At 39.3% G+C, this 21,308-nt stretch overlaps 1 protein-coding gene across 7 annotated transcripts in view; it reads right to left on the bottom strand.

Moving 5' to 3' along the window:
* The window catches only part of ESR1 (estrogen receptor 1), a 241,716-nt gene that overhangs the window by 9,839 nt on the left and 210,569 nt on the right, over positions 1 to 21,308 (bottom strand). For all 7 annotated transcript variants that reach the window (XM_069488728.1, XM_069488725.1, XM_069488729.1 and 4 more), the window contains one exon: positions 18,884 to 19,017. In XM_069488728.1, coding sequence (XP_069344829.1) covers positions 18,884 to 19,017 — 134 coding nt within the window. The remainder of the gene's footprint in view (positions 1 to 18,883; positions 19,018 to 21,308) is intronic.

Below are 21,308 nucleotides of genomic sequence, written 5' to 3'. Positions count from 1 at the left end.
TGACAATGTGATGAGCATCTCGTTTGCTGCGTGCTTCACCAGTGACTGCTGTTCTTCCTGCAGGTGGTACTGTCCCTACGTGGGTGTTCGGACATCTCGAGGTCCTTGCTCTGTCTTAGTTGAAGGGGCTGTGCTGGATATCGTACACTGTGCAGGATGGTCCCACACGATGGATTTTTTTTTCCAGTCCCTGTCTCTTAGATGTCCTACTGAACTGAACCTACTACCAATAAAAATTTGTAGTGGAAGATTTTGAAAAGCTTTTACAAGGTTGTACCGAAAAGGTCCCCTATGGGAATTGGTTATAGAGAAGGAAGCTTAAATGAAATATGTTTTCTCCAAATTTTTTAATAACTTATTGCCTTCATGCAATCTGTCAATGGAGTGTATTATATAAGCTTTTCAACTACACATTTAGCTGAAATGATTTCAGTGAAGTTGTACAGGTACTACAAAAACAATACAACTGGATGTCAATATGCAGAGCAGAGATGTAAGATGCTTCTAAATAAAATTAGAACCAACAATTACAATTCACATCAATGAAATACTGTGTTATTGCCTCCTAGACATTTTTAAATAATTATGTAACATAATAAGAAATCTACTGGTGAAAAGTACATACTGAAATTATTTTGGGATTCTTATCTTTATCTTACATTGACATTGTATCCAGAGTTTTCCCACACACTTCTTGACAGCCTCTCATATGTAGTGCTGTTTCTTTTTCCAATTTATCATCTCTTCCCCATTGTTCATCCAAAGGATATGGTCTCCTTTAAATTCTAGAGACTGATGGAATATTTGCCTTGATGTAGTGGGATATTAAGAGAGGATAAATGTTTCTATCCACTTTAGTACTTCCTTATCCCATATCGTAACAAAGGGAATCCCTTTGACAATACGCTTACAATAAAGCCCAGCTTATTTGCAAAATCACTTCCTCATTTCCATTTTTTTTTTACTTCAACAGTCTTTGGTTTTTCTTGGCATGTACTTTAGTCTGTTTCCTGTTGCTTGTAGCAGAATACCTGAAACTGCTAATTTATAAGGAAAAGAATTTATTTCTTACAAGTCTGAGAAGTCAAAGGTCAAGGGTCTGCATCTGGTGAGGGTCTTCTTGCTGGTGGGGGCCCTCTGCAGAGTCCCAAGGTGGCTCAGGGCATAACACGGTGAGAGGCTGAGTGTGCCAGCTCAGGTCCTCTTCTTCTTCCAAAGCCACCAGTCCCACTCCCATAATAACCCATGAATCTATTAATCCATGAGTAGTTTAATCCATTTATGAGGACAGAACCTTCATGACCCAAGCACCTCTTAAAGACCCCAGCTCTCAATACTGCCACACTGGGGATTAAATTTCAACATGAGTTTTGGAGGGGACAGATATTCAAACCACAGCAGCATGTTATTACTGAATCACTTTAATTCATGTCTCTCCTTTTATCCTCTACAAATAGATTTTGGGTTGTTTCTGGTTTTCTTATTCTGGTGTCCACCTCTAGCTCTGCTTTTTCATATGCCTGTTCTTCTTGGACACAAAGGCTTCTGACCATCTTCACATATCCAAACATTATTTATAAATACATATAAACATTTTACCACTTTCTTATGTTTTTTTTACTTTAGTCAAGCCTGGGCATCTTCATTGAGATAGGGCTCATTTTATTTTAATATAGTTTAATATTATTTGTCCTTTATCTCCTTTATATGATAGTTACCAAGTTACATTGATTTTTAAAAATTACATGCATAGGTAAATTATTACCTATTTATATTTCATATTGAGGTAGTCAAAGGGATATTAGACTGCGATTTTGTTACTGGCAATTCCAGAAAGTTTTTCTCTACAGTTTGTGATTCTTGGAGTTGACTGTGTCTCAGAGTCTCCTGTGGAGTTTCATAGGATGCTGATTCCCAGGTTCCACCCAAACCTGCTGATTGGTTGCCACAGGTGAAGCTCTGATCTCTGTGCTTTTAAAAATCTCTCCAAAAATGATTCATTCACAGCCAGGATGATGAATCACGTGATTACCTTGGTCTCTTCATATGTTGTTACTAAAATGTAAAATCTTGAAAACACAGACCGTACCTTTGTTTCAAGAAAAGTGCCCTATTATGGTGTTACAATGACCTTAAGAGGATGACTTCTCCTTAGATACCCTGGCTGAGCTGCATTCCTCTATAGGTTTTTTCTCCCTTTCTGGCAGGGCTGTTATAATGGAGATAACTCTTAGGATGACTTTGGACAGCGTCCATGTGAGACAGCAGAGCCCTCACTAGCCTGAGTCTCTGACTGACCACATGGAAGAGGGCTAAGACTCAAAGCTGTTCATGGACCCAACATTGTCAAGTAAACCAGAAATAAACGTGTAGATGTTTGAGCCATTATACATTTTGAAGCCTATTTCTTATAGCAGGTGTCCTATTCCAGTGTAAGATGACAAGTATTTTATGACTTACTGATGGGTAAGTGAATACATGTGTATAAAGAGGGATAAAGCCAGAGGGATGCTTTATATACTTCCTTTTGTTGCCAATTTCTACATTTTTAAGGCTTCAGATTGCACAGGTTACTTAGAAATTATTTCTCTTCCCAAATGTCAGTACTGCCACACTTTGTTATAAAAACCATGATTTAGCTTCTGGAATCACCTAGTCATCCCATGTCATGCTAACCATTCATTCTGAATACTAACATACTTCACAGCAACCAATTTGTTCAAAGAACCAAGGGGCAAGCCTAAAACATCTGAATGTTTAGTATGGTATAAAGATACAGATCCCAACATTACCAAGAACTTCAAAGGGATTGCTTTATGCCATGTAGAAACTAACCTCATTTTCTGCTTTGAACAAAAAGACTATTGCTTTGGGAAATATTTGTCCAGAGGTAGGACACTTCCATCCTTCTACCAATATGTAATTGTTTACCTGAAAGGTGAAAAACCTGCTCATAATCCAATCTGTGAGCAACTGTGTATTGTTAGACTAGTATGTATAAAACCACACACTCATCAAAGTTCTGCATGGTCTCAAAGTGAGAGGAATTACAGCGAAGATGAGTGTTCTTGCCAGAACCCAGCACGGGAACATGGTGGTCCTGTTCCTTTGGTATTGCTGTATACCCACGAGTGCCCTCTTGGCAGAGATGATTATATAACCATATGCCTCTGATTCAGTGACATTTATCAATTTAGTATAATTTTTCAGTGAAATCTACTGGATGTTCTAGAAGGTAAATACTTGGTACATCAATACATTCAAGCTGATTCAAAAGACAAATCTTTTAATGACTTCAGATGGTGAAACTGATGCACTAATTAAGTTGACTTGAGAAAACAATCTTAAATGTGCATTCTTTAAAAAGAATTTAATGTCTCACTTTTATATATAAAATTCCAGTTTTTAATTTTTGTGATAAATTGTACCTTAGCTTTCTATCTTTCAGGACAAAGCTATTGTGGATATATAGTTTGCTTAGGGGTCTTATTTTTGTCAGTTATATCTATAATATATTAAGAAACAGCTACGGTTCTAAATTTTCTATTCCTCAAATGGTCAATTGTTATCTTTCCAAAGTCAGAAATGAGATGCTCTGGAAACACACTTGATAAAAAACGTGACATCCATCTACCGCAGGGAAGTTTGCACAAGGTTCTGTGTGGAACTTCTAGTCCCAGTGAGCTTGCCTGGTCTCTGGAGGCCTTGAGGGTTGCCATTGTTCCCAGAAAAGGCAGGTCAAAACAGCCTAGACAAATTTGTTTCCCTGGAGCCCACCTTTCTTGCCTGGTATTTCAAGACCAAGGGAGCAAGAATGCAGAGCAGAAAGCAGCTCTTACACATTGGAGCAGATTTTATTTTCCAAAGAGGACCACACCAATACTCCCCATCCACATGCTTTTTGACAAGGTGACCTTGGCACTCTTCCCATAGTGACATAGGGTCTGTGCCCCCTCCTTTGAATCTGGGTGGACTCATGACTTGCCTGTAACCAATAGAATGAGCTGGAAGTGATGCTGCATGACTTCTAAGCACACATCATAAAAGGCCATGCAGCTTTGGTTTCACCATCTGGGACACTTGTTTCTGGAGCCCTCATCACCTAGTAAGAGGTCTAGTGTACCATGCAGGGATATCAGACAGGTATCCCAGCTGACAGCTCCAGCCGACAGCCAGCATCAAGTACCAGTATGTAACAAAGATGCCTCGAGGTGACTCCAGCCCACAACTATCAAATTACCCCCCGTTGATGAGACTCTCCATCTGACGCCCTAGACACTGTGGAGAAGGGACAAGCCATTCCTTCCCTCTGTGCCTTATTCAAATTTATGACCAATAGAATACAAATCCTTTTTTGTTTTGTTTTTTAGCTGCTAAGTTTTGGGGCAATTTATTGCACAGCAGCAGTAACCAGAACACACTGAACATCTACACCAGACACTTAGGGAGAAGAGTGGTCCAGGCAGACTGGAAACTAGACTCCTGAGAGGACACAGCATGAGAAGTGAGAGCATTTCCAAATTTCCTGCTCCACATTACGAACGCTGCCTCCCAATGCCTTGGCCTACCACCCTCATTGGTGCAATGGGTGTCTGCTATAGTGTGCAGTCAACGATTTCCATGGGAAAACTTTAGCCCTAACCACTGCCCAGGTGATTACCAAAATGTAGGGCTTAGCCCCTAACTGGCAACCCAAAAAATCTGCCCTTTCATTTTTCACCTTTGAACAACTTTGAATTCTCAGTTGCACAATCCTCCTCAAGTCCTAGTTGTGAGAAATAGACATTGTAGAGATTTGTCTGAAAAAGAGTTTTTATGCTGAAGAACTGGTTTATTTTGTTTTATTTTTGTTAAAAGACTGTGAAACTTAATAAAATGTGTTCTCTTCTTTCTTGTGGCCAGGCAAAGAAAATTTAGAGCCAAATTTGTGGCCCATCCTCAGAACTGCACAGATGCAAGTCTGTGTGCTAATCTGACTCCTGGATTTATTATTTTCTTCAGATTATTCTCCATTTATACAGATTTTGTCAACTATTGGTTTACCTCTTTGCACCGCATGAAATTTGGTAAGCCATTTCAAACCCTCTATGGCATAGGCAATATACAAATAAATCATGGAAAAGATACTGCTTCATCCCCTGCCAAATCAATGAACAGTGTTAGCGTGAATATATGTGTTTATAAAACATCACGAAACACTCATCTGTCTCAAACTCAAATCCAGAAAAAATGACATACAATCCAAAAATTTATAATTGGCTGATATGCACAAGTCTGTGTCACCCTGAATCGAACAGCCTGCTTTTAAATAGTCTGTGATGTTCAGCACCAGTCACTAACAAATGAAGGTGGCCCCCCTTAGTTCTTACTTGCATGTTCATCTCCTGAGCCACAAAGCTTCAGATATATTTGCCCTCTTTTTCCTAGGTATAGAATCAAAATGGCTGAATGTTTTCTCTGGTTATTTTGAAAAAGATAAGTAGTGACAAAAATTCCTATTTTCATAAGATAAATGGGCATGTGGATGGTACATATTCTTTAGGTATATCAGTTCCGTTGTTGTTGTTGTTTTTTTTTTTTTTTTGAGACAGCATCTCACTCTGTTGCCCGGGCTAGAGTGCCATGGCATCAGCCTAGCTCACAGCAACCTCAAACTCCTGGGCTCAAGCGATCCTCCTGCCTCAGCCTCCTGAGTAGCTGGGACTACAGGCATGTGCCACCATGCCCGGCTAATTTTTTCTGTATATATTTTTAGTTGTCCATATAATTTCGTTCTATTTTTAGTAGAGGCGGGGTCTCGCTCTTGCTCAGGCTGGTCTTGAACTCCTGACCTCGAGTGATCCACCCGCCTCGGCCTCCCAGAGTGCTAGGAGTTCCGTTGTTTTAAAACAGCATTACAATAGTTGAAAACTGTATTGGAAAAGTGTCACATGATTATTTGTGACAGGTTATCTCATTTTTTCTTAAGGAGGGAATGATTATATTACACTGCAAAAATAGAGACACAGATTCCAGAATTATGGATTTAAAAGGGGCCTTAAAATAATCTAGTTCAGGAGTTTTCAAGTTATTTTGAGAGTCAAAACCCCTTTTAAAACAAGCAAAACAAAGTGAACCTCATGTAAAACCCCCACATATAAACTGGGTGAAGTCAAAATTATCTGATTAAAACCAGAGAAATGTGGGGGACACCCTAGAGACAATTCGCTGGGGCTCTCCCTTGATATCTCCCTTCTCTGGTGACCCTGGGGCTTCTTCTGTAACACTCAGCTTCAGTAGAAAAAAGTGTAGAAACCACTGATCTCCAGGGAATGCGAAGACAAGCCACAGACTGGGAGAAAATATTTGCAAAAGGCATATCTGAGAAAGCACTGTTATCCAAAATATACAAAGAACTCTTAAAACTCAACAATAAGAAAACAAACAAACTGATTGAAAAATGGGCCAAAGACCTTAACAGACACCTCACCAAAGAATATACATTTACAAATGGCAAATAAACATATGACAAGATGCTCCACATTATGTCATCAGAGAAATGCAAATTAAAACAACAATGAGATACCACTACACACCTGTTAGAATGGCCAAAATCCAGAATACTGACACCACCAAATGTTAGCAAGGATATAAAACAACAGGAACACTCATTTATTGCCAGTGGGAATGCAAAATGGTACAGCCACTTTGGAGGACAGTTTGGAAATTTCTTACTAAACTAAACATACTCGTATGGTACAATCCAGCAACTGTGCTCCTTAGTATTTACCCAAAGGAACTGAAAATTTATGTCCACACAAAAACCTGTGCATGGATGTTTATAGCAGCTTCATTCATCATTTCCAAAATTTGGAAGCAACCAAAATGTCTTTTAGTAGATGAATGCATAAATAAACTGCGGTACATCCAGACAATGGAATACTATTCAGCCATAAAAAGAAAGGAGTTATCAAGCCATGAAAAGACATGGAGGAAACTTAAATGCATCGCATCACTAAGTCAAAGAAGCCAATCTGAAAAGGCTACACATTGTATGAGTCCAATAGGCAACATACAAATAAATCATGGAAAGGATACTCCTTCATTCCCTGCCAAATCAATGAACAGTGTTAGTGTGAATATATGTGTTTGTAAAACATCACTAAACACTCACCTGACTTAGACTCAAATCCAGAAAAAATGACATTCTGGAAAAGGCAAAACTATGGAGATAGTAAAAAGATCAGTGGTGGCCAGGAGTTGGACAGAGGGAGGAATAAATTGGAGGACCACAGAGGAGATTTAGGGCCGTGAAATTATTCTGTATGATACTACAATGATAGATACATTTTTCAAAAGCCACAGAATGTCTAACACCTGGAGTGAACCCTAATGTATGGGACTGTGGGTGATAATGGTGTGTCACTGTAGGTTTATGGGCTATAACAAATGTACCACTCTGGTGGGGGATGTTGATAACAAGGGAGGCTGTGTGTTTGTGGGACCAGGGGTTATCTGGGAACTTTCTGTACTTGCCACTCAACTTTATTGTGAATCTAAATCTGTTCTAAAAAATAAAATCTATTAAAAAATAAATGTTTTAAAATGTAAAAATAAAAATCAAATGAAACCATTGATTCAGTCCAATTATTTTAATTGTTGGGAAACAGAAGCTCCAGGAGGTTAAGGAACTAGGGCTGGCAGATGCTATAGCCGGAGGGACGGTAGGCTGGTCCATGCCCGAGGTCAGCCAGTCGGTAAATAAGTGGGAGGGCTGGAACTAGAACCCAAACGTCCCTCACTTCTGGCCCAGTGCTCAAAAGCTACACAAAGAATTTCCTAACCTCAAGGTCTGTGAGGAACTAGAAATGGCTGCCAATGGACTTGCCTCCAGAGATATTTGAGAAAACTAATAATTTTCCTGGAATGATTTTGGAGCAATTCCACATTTCAAAAGAGGGTGCAGAATGGTGTGTAGAAAGGAGGGAATGGAAGTGAATAGGCATCTTCTAAGTGTCTCTTTAATTAAGGACTTTCACCAAAATGTTAGCTTTTGTGATTACTTTTGTGTGGTAAAATTATGATTACTTGGGAGATTATTTTTCTTGGTGGCTTTTCCGTATTTTCCAAGTTCTCTGCCTTGGCTATGTATTACTTTCGTAATTTGGTGGAGGAAAATGCTATTGAAAATACAAAATCAAAGTCCCTTTCCTTCCCAGTATTTCATGAGCTTTGTCAACGCCTGGACTGTTGAGTGGGAAACACAAATGATGAATAGATTCTCCAAAGAATAAGGAGCTTGCTGTAGGGACATTACTTATTATTGTTTTCATATTTCTATCATCCCTAATGCTGTTCACATTTCTGAAACTCTTCAAGGCTTGTTGTTTCAGCAGGAAATGGAGCTAACAAATTTGTTACCAAAGCTTCTGCAATAATTTTCTCAGTTGGAAATATCTCTGACATGTCACCAATAACCTGAGCTACATATCTAAGTATAAAAGAAGGTCAGCTTCAATGATGGACAACACATTGTCCCCACATGGCTTGGAAGTTGGGATGCTAAGAAAACGCAGCATTAAGGTTTTGCTAGAAGGTGCTGAGTGTCTGGCTTTCATTGAATGTGAAGGGTACATTAACGAACTCAATGATTAACATTCATTACACTATTCCAAGAGAAAAGGCAGATGCTTCACCTGTCAAGACGAAAACAAATTTTGCATTCTGAGTTTCATTCATCACTGTTGTTGATGCCAATTTTGAAGATTAAATAAACTTCCCCTGCAAGTTCCCTCCTGACATTCACGCATAGTTGTCCTTGGAGCTGACTACCTGTTCCGAGCTGGACCATGAAGCCCCAGTGTCTGCTTTCGATGCAGAGAATCTAAAGAGTAGACCACATGGATCCTTGGCACCCCACGGAGGTTAGACAGGGCACTGTTTGAGCCAGCAGCTCCTGATCAACAGAGAAAGGCATGGCTAGAGTGATGGTGGGGTCACATGTTAAGCTGCTTCCTCCAAGCCCATTACTGACTAGGAAAGGGCAAGCCAATCTTGCAAAGCCCCAGACCCCAGAGCAAACAAAGTCTTTGGAGGAGCCAAGTTGTTCTTTCCTAGAAGAGTTTTAAAGAGAGACACACTTGACACACTTACGGAATGTCAACTCTTACCTTTCTTTTTGCAAATCTAACTTTAAAAAAAATCAATGGCAAAGAGCCAAAGGCAAAAGGTAAAACACAAAATACTAACCCTTTACACACCCTGGCTGCTCAGAGTAAGAGCAGTTCATCAGCAATGTTAGTGTCTGTGTAAGTCATAACACTTAAAATTAACATAACAAGCACCTCTATAGATACTAAAATACAATAAAAATTCTCTGAAAGAAGATAACGTGCTTCAAAAAGAGATGATTATAATATGACCTGTGTAGAAATTCCTGATCGTGGGTCTTTCAGAGCAGAGGGCAGCGCCTGAGTGGGAGGATGCTGTTTGCTCTCTAGAACTCTCCAGCAGTATGTACTCACCTCTGTTTCATGGTCCACATTGCATGATACAAATTACATTCATGTGCGCCCTTTCCTACACAGTTGGTAATAAAGTGTAAATGGATAAAGTTTCCTGGAACAGTAAGCAATATGTATCAAGAACCTTAAAACTGTTTATACCCTTTTCAACCAGCAAATCCACTTCTAGCAATATGTCCAAAGTAATAATGAAAAATGGGCAAAAGATTTACCAAAACGGTACAAAATAAGCACTATTTGTAATATGATGAGAAAGAAATCACTTAAGTGTTTAACAATATTAGATTTGTTGAATAAATCATGTTATATCTTTATGACTAATTATATAGACATTTAAAATCTTATTTTTTAAAAGAAGTACATCTGTATAATCCTGATTAAAATATGTAAATATAAATATGAATATATATATGTACACAATATGGATGGAAAAGAATATAGTACCTAAACACAAACTGTTAGTTGAAGTAGGCATTGTTCTAAGAGCTAACTTGTATTAACAATAACCCTATGAGGTAGGTTCTATTACAATCTCTATTTTGTGGACAAGGTAACAGAAACACAAAGGGTTTATGCAACTTGTCCAAAGTCATACAGCTAAGAAGTAACAGAGAGGGGATTTGAACTTGGAACCGAAGTCCGTTGATCTTAACCCTTACACTATATTGCCATAAGATATATCAAAATGTCAACATGGTTGGTTAATGTCAGGTGGTTTTATATTTCCCTGAATATGTATTTTATATTGTTAAATGATCTAAATTGAACATACTTTTTTATAATCACAATTTTATATTTTAAAAGAATGATATTCTTGTTATATCTGTTTTTATCATCAGACCATGAGGTCCTTGAGGTAGGAACTGCCTTTCTCATCACTACTATTATCATCACTATTAATATGACCGCTGGGTCACCTCAATGGAGTAGCCCCTAGTTCCCAGGGAGCAGTCCACACGCGTCACTTCATTTAACCCACAACGTAGAAACTACTATTTCTCCATTTTACAGGTGAAGCAACTAAAGGCAACTTGGTATTTCCACCACTTCACACAATGCCTGGGAAGTAGTAAATCTTCAATAAATGGTGGTCAAGCTCACAAGTAATAGTTTACAAAACCATAGGTATCACTCGGTTCAATGGAATATTGCTATCTTTCTTATATGCCAGAAGAAAAATAAAACTTAAAAGGAGATATAAAGTAAAAACTCAGAGAAAATAGAGCTGAAGCAACCCTAATCAACTTCAAAATGCAAAATCAGCCACCTGCCCTGTGGGGAAAGTGCTAGAAGAGGCTGAAACTCATGGAGGGGGCCCAGGGCAATATGATACTCAGAACAGGGAATTGGTTCTCCCATCTTTCAACCTGAGAGATGCAACATGAGGGAGTAAGAGGGCAGTGAGTGCAAAGGCTAGACCCAGAAGTAGGTCTTTCAACTAAGTGATGTGATATTTGCTTTCAACTCAAAGCTTTACAGAACAGTTTGATGTTTCATCTCAATTTTTCAGGAAAGCACACATATCCTATGATGTATGCTTTTAATCCTCACTGAACAAGGAAAAGCATCTTGCGGGAAAGAAAAACCCATTCAGTAAAAACAATATTTGATTTTACTTCTGGGCTCAGGAAATGAGTGGGATTTTGTTGTTGTTGTCTCATGGTTTTCTTTGGTTCAAGGGTCAGAACACTCATAGATGATGGTTCAGTGTGCCGGGCAGAAGAGCAGAGGGAGGTACGGTACCTAAGGCCTTTTAAAACACAGGGCCTGACTGTACCTCTAGGCCTTTGAGTAGAGAAGGGAGATCTTGACTCCAAAATCTTCATAGGATAGTAGATTGCTTAACATTTCCCGTTTGAAAAATAAACTATAATAGTAATGGAGAGATTAGCTTAGGTTTTTAAACTATCTAACAAACCTATAGGGTTAACGGCACTGCTTGAAATTGTTATTTCTATTTAAAAAATGAGGATACTAATAAACAGAGGTCCAGTGACTATGAGACTCTCACTGTTAGTTGGAGCCAGGACTTTCCCCTTTACCCTCTGACTCCAGCTAATCCTACTCATCCTCGACACTCAGCTAAAGCATCAGTCCAGCTAAGGACCCTACGGTTGGGTCTCTACAGCACTTAATGCTTACCTTTATTACAGCCCTGAACTCAGTATGTTAAAATAATTGGTTAATTGTCTGTGCCCCCTGCCCAGCCAGTCCATGGAAAAAGTAGACCTTACTCATTTCTATGCCCCAGGTGCTAGGCACAGTTCCAGCATGAGCAGAATGCAGAATGGTTCATTTTGCAATATACTGGAGAATTGTTTTATTTTAGCAGAAATTTTATGATCTACACTAGTTTTCCCACAGTCCTGAGAATTAAATATGGATTTAAGGCCCTTTCATTGTCTTTTAGAATTTTAAAATGTTATGTTTTTGTCTTAATGATATTCTAAAAGATATCAAGATGTTAATATCAGAATGTTTTGCATCCGTTAGATCAATGGTTCTCAATACTGGTCACAAATTTGAGTCTTGGTGGGGAGTTTTAAACAAGCATTGATATTCAGGCGCCGCTCTGGACCAATTACATAGGAATCTCTCAGGGGTGGGTCCTCACACAGGGATTTTCTCCAAAGACTTTCCTCCCATGATGAAAAAATGTATGGTCAGTACAGAGACCAATCTAGATAATCCATATAATCCTGAACTGTTTCCTAAGTAACATATTTTTCACCAGTGCTTATTAATATCTTAGAATCTAACAGTTATATTTTAGGTATCTAATAAATACAGAACAGAAGCAAACAAAGTAAATAAATGATGTGTTCCTGCCAAAACCACATGATGCCACAGCACACTGCACAAGCAAAGGTTTTGCGACAGTTCTGAGCACAGACAAGTGGTGGGAGAACCCAGCCATGGCCTGAGTGCTCGGGAGACTTCCATCTCAGATGCAAAGGGACCAGGCATGTAGTTTGTATTTCATTTGTGAATTTGTTTTGCTTTTATACTTATACAAGAGCCATAAGCATCTGGAGCTTATACTCAGTTGTCCCTTTAAATAAAAAACATGTTCCTTCATATTTAAACAACATTGTAATGCTAAGAACATTTTAATTCAGCACTAGGGGAATAAGTGGCATTTTCTTCTTATGTGCCAGAAGAAAAATAAAACCTAACAAGTAGCTATAAAGTAAAAGATAGAAAATGTCTTCAAAGGGAAAATATTAAGCAATCCACTATCCTATGAAGATTTTGGAGTCAAGATCTCCCTGCTCTACTCAAAGGCCTAGAGCTACAGTCAGGCCCTGTGTTTTGAAAGGCCTTGGGTACCTTCTCCCTGCCCTTCTGCCCGGCACACTGAACCATCATCTATGAGTGTTCTGACCCTTGAACCAAAGAAAACCATGAGACAACAACAACAAAATCCCACTCATTTCCTGAGCCCAGAAGTAAAATCAAATATTGTTTTTAATGAGTGGATTTTTCTTTCCCCCAAGATACTTTTCCTTGTTCAGTGAGGATTCAGAGCATACAAAATAAGAAAGAAAGGGGCTCCATATATTTTTCAAACATAATGCCAATTTGACATAATTTCCAGATCCTAGAGAAGGTAGGAAAAAATCGCCATCAAAGACCTGGGAGGTGGCACCACCCCCACCTTGTTGGTTCTCTTGAGAGCACGAAATGATATGCAGCTTCTCCTTCTCAGGTTCTGAGCATGAATAGAAAACTGCTTCTAACATCCAGAACACTGGAGGGATTCCCAGGCTCCCAACATCTGCTACCTTTTGCCCCTCCCATAAATTCATGTTAAAATTCCCCACGTCTTTCCCAGACTACAGGCACTTTGTTGGTTTCCCCGATTCTCAGAGGTTCCAAGAAATCTCTGTAACAAGATGCAGGACCAAATCCATCCTGTCTGGGGCCTGGGGCGATTCTATTCGCAAGGCTATCTTTGTCGTGAGAATGCAATCTTTTAACCCCCATGGCAGAGGTGAAATCCTGCCTTAGCATTTCCACACAGGAATGCTCAGGGAAGCTGCTTATCGAAGGGTGTCTGCCACCAAGGAAGTGGCAGAGTTGCTTCTCTCGAATTCCAGACCTCTCTGATAACACAGTCCACGCCACACCATATTTTCAGGACACTGACGTTGGCCTTGGGGCTTGTTTAAGGCAACACCAGCAGTTGGTAGCAAGAAAAGACTCCAAAAGTTGCATGGGCTGCCAACAGAACCTGGTCAGCCCGAGAAGGAGACAGTGGACCACTTAATAACTATGAAGTGTCATTTATCATAAAACAGTGACAAGGGGCAGGCTCCCTGGAGAGGAAGCGTGGCATTACAAAGAAATTCAAGAGATAATACAATCAAATCTCCTTCAATGTGACAACAGTGTGCATACCTGAAAATATGCCCATTTGCAATTTCCAAGGCCTACTCTTGTCAGAAACTCTCAACTGCTGAGAATTAATGATCCTCAATGTTTACAGTCAATATGTTTTAAAAATGTTCTTTCATCTAAATATAGAGACTCTCTGAATCATTGTCTTATTTCTAAAGTTAAAAATATAAATGCTCTGAGTAATTGTTAATAACATGAAGTGAGTGCAAATAACCCAGCTCTAGAGAGAAAAAATATTCTTTGTGATGAGAATTTATTAAAATTAATGATGAAATAATTCATGTGTGGCCACAGGATGAACATAGGATGTCACTAGCTTCAGCACCATATGTTTCATGAGGGTACCACGATGACAAGATACACCACAGTAGCAAAGCAGACCTAGATGACAGGTGGCAGCTGGCACTGTTTTATGTTTATATTTAATATGTAACCCTCCTGCTAGACATTCCAGATCCCTTTTTTCACCAAATGAACACCAGGGTATGTTCTTCGGAGATGTTGCCATAATTCTTTCTAGTATTCTGTTTTCCCTTAACTTTTCACCTCAGATTTTTAAGTGTCTGTGAATTATTCCTCTTTCTTAGTCCATCAATTGAAAGGGAAATGCTGTCTGAAGATCAGTTTTGGATGAACAGGTAATTAAGGCTACAGCAACATTTCAAAAGCATAAGACGCTTCAGGAGTAACCAGTGGGCCTGTGGGGGCCTGGCAGGCACGGAGAAGACTTCTGGGGAACTGGAGTTGGCTTGTGGGTCAGGAGAGGGGAGAGGACCTACGGTTAAACACAGAGGACAGGGGCTGGGCTGAGGGCTTGACCTGCTCTCCAGGAAGCTGTTTGGACAAAGTCACCAGGGGTTCAGGAAAGGGGTAAAATAATTATTCAATTGAATTTGAAGGCTACACCGTTTATTAGAGATTGTTGATTTATACATATAAAGCTTTCACACATGAATTTTTCTGAGCCTGAAAGAGTAATTTTCTGCCTAGGAGTAGATTCTGAGGGTTTACAAGGCTACGAAGAAACACAAGGTAATTCCGCAGCGGTTCACCACAGAGTTTGCATCAAGGTCTTTCAACATTAATGTTCAAATCACAATCCGTTGTCATCCCTGAGAGAAATCTTGCTCTAGAATTTTTCTCAACATGATCAAGTAGCACGATTAACACAGTCTCAGGATAATGGCCATAGACTATTCTCTCTTGCTGTTGTTACCCTTGAGTCTCCACAGTTTTTTTGTAAGTTTAGCTGGAGGGTTTTAAACTGAAGCACTTAATGATATTGGAAAATGACACAAACCCGCTCAGGGGATTCTCATCAGCAGGGGTGATGCTGTCGTTGACTAAAGGCCTAATGTGCTCCATGAACTGCATTAGACACTTTGTACGAAATTTCCCCTTTCCCCACAATAGCCCAAGGAGATGGGTATTATTTTTTCCACTTAATAATTTGATGTTATCTAGATCTACAGAGCACTGAAAAGGATGATATGTTTCAGAACGGCAGGAAGAACATAGGAAAAATAAGGACTTTCTAGGTCCTTCTGGCCATGACCAGCTAATGAGCATCTATCAAAAGACTGAATGGTGTAATATCTGTTGGCAGTCGAAAAGCTAAAGACTGTGAGGAATACAAAAAAGTATAAATAGTTTATAAGGAAATTAGAAAACACATACATAAAGAACTAGAGAAGATTCCAGGTTGAAATTAAAAAAAAAAAAAAAAAAAACCTTAAGGAAAAATAAAAGCACAAAACTGCGACATTCATTTTTGTATCTTAAACACAAAGTTCATAGTAGGAACTCAATAAATGTTCAATTATTGAATAAATGAATGAAAACAGTCAACCAACTAACCAAATGCTAGCTTGTGTGGCATTGACTTTAAGAATTGAAAAAGTCTAGAGAAAAAAATTCATAATAGACTTGGTTAGTAGCAAGACTTCCTGAATAAAGTGAGCTAGGCCTAGAAGAATTGGAAATATTTGAATTGGGGAGGAAAACTGAAGTCCCACCGGGCAGAAGGCTACGGCTCCCAGGCCAAACAGCCTCCTCCTCAGCCCCCTTTGCAGCTCCGGCTCCCAGCTGTCCTCCGCCGCTGCTGCCTCCAGGCTTTTGCCCTCAGCTCATCTGCTCTGTTCTTATTTGCCCTCCTCTTGAGCTCTGTCCAGCTAGTTCTCAGAATGCCGTGAAGTTGGCATCTTTGGATTAATCAGGAGTGCCTCTGTCCTTTGATGTGGAGTGGAAAAACAAACAGTATTTGTCCTATGGACGAATCTAGGCTTTTGCAAGCAAAGCAATAAATTATTCTAAATGAGGCAGAAATTATGACGAATATCCCCCCCTCCCAGACAGCTGTGAAGAGGGCTTCCCATGGAAATTTTGGCATTTGGGAGACCCTCTCAAAACTTCCAGAAAGACATTCCTAGCAGGTCCTCACAACAACCTTTCAATTCCCCTCATGCCTCAACCCCCAAATAAGGGCCAATATAAACCCAGCCTCCTCTGACTTTGGCCACTGGGGCTCAACACAAAACCTTAGGTCCTGCCATACACTGAGGTTTTGTTTCCCGGGTGTCAGAAAGGCATCTCCTAGCTCAGGTTTCCTGAGTTGCTTCCAGCTTGGCTTCTGCCAGAGATTCCTGGACTCGGAGTCACTTTGTAATTCGTCTCATGATAGGTAAAGACTTTCCCCAGATAAGAGCCGTGCATTGGTTGAGCTTTTAGAAAACTCCATTATCTCTGGTTGTGGGAAAAAAACGTTGCGTGTGGTATTCTTCATCTGACTGATTTCTTTTTTACTCTGAAAAAAGCTCCTAGCACCATGCCATTGTGTTTCAAAGCCTTGTCCTCTTTGATTCTGTTTTTCAGGAACAACATGAGACACTGGGAGCCATGCTCAGTGGCAGACCTGCTTTTCTAAAATGTAGTTCAATTTTGTAGTGAAAAGAGTGGTTTCACTTTGCACAGGGTTGAGAAGCTGCTTCTGTGTGGTTACTGCTCTCCTGAGCCAGCAACACCGTCCTTGACGGAAAAGACGAGCTGTCGCCTGTTATCTCATGAAAAAGACAACTGCAAACTCTGTCAGTATACAGAGCCTCATGTTTCCAAAACAGTGTTCCAGCCCTTCAAGAGCAAGGAAGTGCACAGAAAATTCTCAGAAAGAAGTGAAGGAGGAAGGACAGGGCACGAAAGTGTAACTAGTGTGAGAAGGAGTCAGAGGGAGGCCAAATCCTGCCCCGGGCAGTTACAGTCTTGAGGTTCCAGTGCCAGTCTTTAATAAAAGACTTTCTTGTGAGGGCTGGAAGATTTTTCCTCCTGAGTTGCAAAAAGCCTGAGTCTACAAATCCAATGTTTTGATGGCAAAAGTCTTGACTTTTTTATATAATATATTTGTAAAACCCCACCCTAAAATAGGAACAGAAACAGAACAATAATGCAAGAAAAGTTTTTATGGATCTCAGGGAAATATTCTTGATTACCAAGATCAGAGCATCCACCTGTGTTGATTATGCAACTCTGGCTGATCTCACTTCCTGGGTGGGATACTTTTTCCCGGTGAAAGTGGGAAAAACAAGTCCCAGCACTTGACAGGGCTGCTTTCCCTGAAGATACCAGACTGCCCACATGACAGCCATCGGCACGTGCCAGCCCTCCACCGAAGAAGGAGCAGGTTCAGGACCTGGCACCGTGCAGCCGAGTGGCACTGCTCCCAGAACACTCATCCGATAAAGAGCCATTGTGGGATGTGGACCCTTCACCGTACAGGACAAATGACCAAAATGAAAAGCACAATGCCTGTGAGTGGGCCCAGAAACTTGAATGCGATGGTAATCACTTCCTTAGTGTACGTCCCATTATTTTTCATGGGACTTCATTCTGTCATTCAGCCCTTGCCTTATGTAATAGTACAGATTTCCTTTATCGTTGATAAGTGAGAATGATTATGGTGATAACCATTAAGCAACACAGGTTACTAGCATCGGTGGGGAGGAGAAGTGGAAAATTGTCAGGGGAGGTGGGAAGGGATTGGCATGCAACAGGGAGAGACAAAAACCAGTGAAAAGAGAAGGAAGTGCTGATTCTCCGTGTGTGATCCGTGCAACTGCAGTTCAGCTACCGAGGAATCTGAGACTGTGTCTAATGGTGTAAGAAACTAAATCAGGCCTAGGGATTCAAAATAGCTACAATTTCCATGTGGGATGAGGGATGAGGCATGAAGTGCGGCTGGAGGAGGGGGAAGGTCCAGGTTAAGGGCATCTCATGTGCAGCTGACACTCATTTGTGGGCTTCAGGTCCCACAGGCTGTAGAGCTAGTACTTAGGTCCAAATACTGAGGGCCTGGGAGGAGTCACGGTGCTAATTCTGGCTGACCCATAGTTTCCATCTGGGTGACCTGGAGTGACTCTTTATACAACAGCCAACCTCACTACAAAAAAAAAAGATGCCGCTCTTAGCTAAGCTTTCTCAAATGAATAAATAGGAGGGGACAGTGGAATTAGACTCCATTGACCAAATGGAAAATGTTCTTTCAGCTGGACCAATTTTACTCTATTCCATGCTCCTTCATTTTAGGACCAGGTTTTTCTATCTCTAAGCCAATTAAATTTTTAGTTAATAGTTTTGACCAGAAACATGGTCTGTCTCCAATAACTAGACAAATAACTAGCAACAGACATACGTCTATATACATGTACCATTTTAATAAAAACATCCCCATACCTTTGGAAAAATACAAATATTTCAACAAAAAGCCCATTTGACTTAATTTCCAATGATCATTTTTTTCATTCAACTATTTGACAAACACAGTTCTACCACTCTAAGTAATCTATAATGACGATAGATTATTTTAAATATGTGCCAGTAGTTTCTTTCAATTTATGACGTTATGCCTTGGTAGTGGGTAGATTGTATCTGGTTGAAAATACAAATAAATATTTCATCCAGAATCAAGTTCTCTCATGTTATCAACTCACCAGAATTAAGCAAAATGATAGATTTGAGGCACACAAACTCCTCTCCCTGCAGATTCATCATACGGAACCGAGACGACGTAGCCAGCAACATGTCAAAGATCTCCACCATGCCCTCTACACATTTCCCCTGGTTCCTATGAAAACACAGCCCAAAAAGAAGGGTTAAAGGACAGAAAAGCTTCCACAAGACATGATAAAGTCATAAAAATCTACTGCCTCCAAATCAGTGACAAAAACCGCTGCTCATTCTCTTCATGGAGCACGAACATTCACTTGAATTCTAGAAGGCAAGACAAAAAATGGTTTTCCATCAATAAAATATTCTCATTTCAAATTCTTAGAAGAGATGTTCTGTTCAATCCCCAAGTCTGTCATGATAAAAATACGAAGTTCTTCAACCTACGGGTAATTAAAAATGATTAGGATTCAGGTAAGTGATTTTTCTAATGCATGTTTATTGATTTGTATTCTGGGCATTGTGGTAGTTATAGAAATAAAAACAGGGCCTCTATTCTCAAGATGCTCATGGCCTTCCAACTAATATAATACGTCCCAGTAGATGTGCTTCAAGGTGCTTTTGAAGTACAAGAAAAACTATGGTAACTATGGATCGTTGGGCAGGGCGCATTGGTGCTGCAGAGGATGGTAGGTAAGAATATTCCTAGGAAGTGGCATTTGAGTTGATACTTCAAGAGAATGTAGGATTTCATCAAGCAGAGGTGTGAACACATCCTTGAAAGAGGATCATAAACATGGAAAGAAAGAGCAGCATGAAAGAACATGGAACAGTGTGTTGGAGGTGAGGAGACAGGAGATGAATCTGGAAAAATAAGAAAATTTCAGGTGATTAAGGATGTCCTACATCATTATAAAAAATTCAGGCTTCTTCCTTTGGCATCAAGAGTTTGACGTTAGTAGTTGCACCTATTAAATAAGCAAACCCAAAGGTTCATAATATGTAATATTTAAAAATGCAGGTGTCAGTATCTTTTTATTGAATCTACTACAGAATTTACATGATACTACATGTGAAAGGAATTCATCCAAGTTTTGTTCACAAGTTGAATTTTGGGCATGATGTGTTTGAGGGGGTCAGGAAAAAGTTAAAATAGTCTGTGCACAGGCAAACATATTTGTGAAATGTATAAACATTTAAGCATGAACACTAAATACATTGTTTTGTAACTTGTTTTGTTTTTATTAATAGATCTTGGATTACTTCATCAAATGATTTTAACAGCTGAACAAAATACTACAATTTCTTTAACCATCTTTATTTAATCTTTATTGACTGACATTTAGTTTGATTTCAAGTATTTTGCTGTTATAAACATTTCATTCAATGACTATCCTTATGTTTATGTCTTTGGACACATTTACAGATAGCTATAGAAAAAATTCCTAGAAGTAGACTTGCTAGATCAAAGAACTTATGTATTTTTAATTTTGATAAATAGTTCAAACATTACTTTCAAAGAGCTTATACCAACAGACTGTTGTTCATGGCATATATTGGTATAAGCTTTCTTTGAGCTGCCTGTTCTTGTCTTTTGCCCATATTTTTCTATTGGGTTATTGGTCATTTTCACATTGATTGATTGATTGATTGATTGATTTTTGTTTTTTTTAAGAGATGGGGGGTCTCGCTCTGTCGCCCAGGCTGGAGTGCAGTGGCCCAGTCACAGCTCACTGTAACCTGAAACTCCTGGGCTCGAGTGATCCCCCTGCCTCAGGTTCCCAAGTATCTGGGACTACAGGTGGGTGCCACCACACTCAACTAATTTTTAAATGTTTTTTTAGAGACAAGATCTCTCTAGGTTGCTCAGGCTGGTCTTGAATTCCTGGCCTCAAGTGGTTATCTTGACTCAGCCTCCTAAAGCTCTGGAATTATAGGTGTGAACCATCATATCCAGCTGTTTTCACATTGCTTCTTAAGAGCTCTCCATTTATTAAAGGAATTAGCCCTTTGCTGTATGTATTTTTAATGTTTTTTCATGGTTTGTTATGTTTTTCTTTTGATTTTTTTTCTCGTATTTTCTTCTGCTAAATATTTAATTGTTAGAGAATTAAATTTATCAAACTTTTAATTTATGGCTCCAGAACAGTATGTCTCGCTTGAAAAGGTCACTCACCTTCCAATAACATATAAAAAATTATCTTATGTTTTCTTCTATTATACTTCCATGTTTTTATGTTTAAATCTTCTATCTTCTTGGATTTATTCATTTTTATGACAACTTTATTGAGATATAATCACATGCCATATAATTCACCTATTTAAAGAGTAAAAGTCAACAGATTCTAGTATATTCACAGAGTTCTGCAACCATCATTTGGGATTTATTTTTGTGTAAACTACGAGACAAAAATTGAGCTTAATATTTTTTCCAGGAAGCTATTTAGTTTTCTTAACAATCATGTATGG

The sequence above is a fragment of the Eulemur rufifrons genome, chromosome 15, assembly GCF_041146395.1.
Source record: "Eulemur rufifrons isolate Redbay chromosome 15, OSU_ERuf_1, whole genome shotgun sequence".
Lineage (NCBI taxonomy): Eukaryota > Metazoa > Chordata > Mammalia > Primates > Lemuridae > Eulemur > Eulemur rufifrons.
Note: the sequence above shows the minus strand (reverse complement) of the source record. Positions and strands in the feature narration are given on the sequence as shown.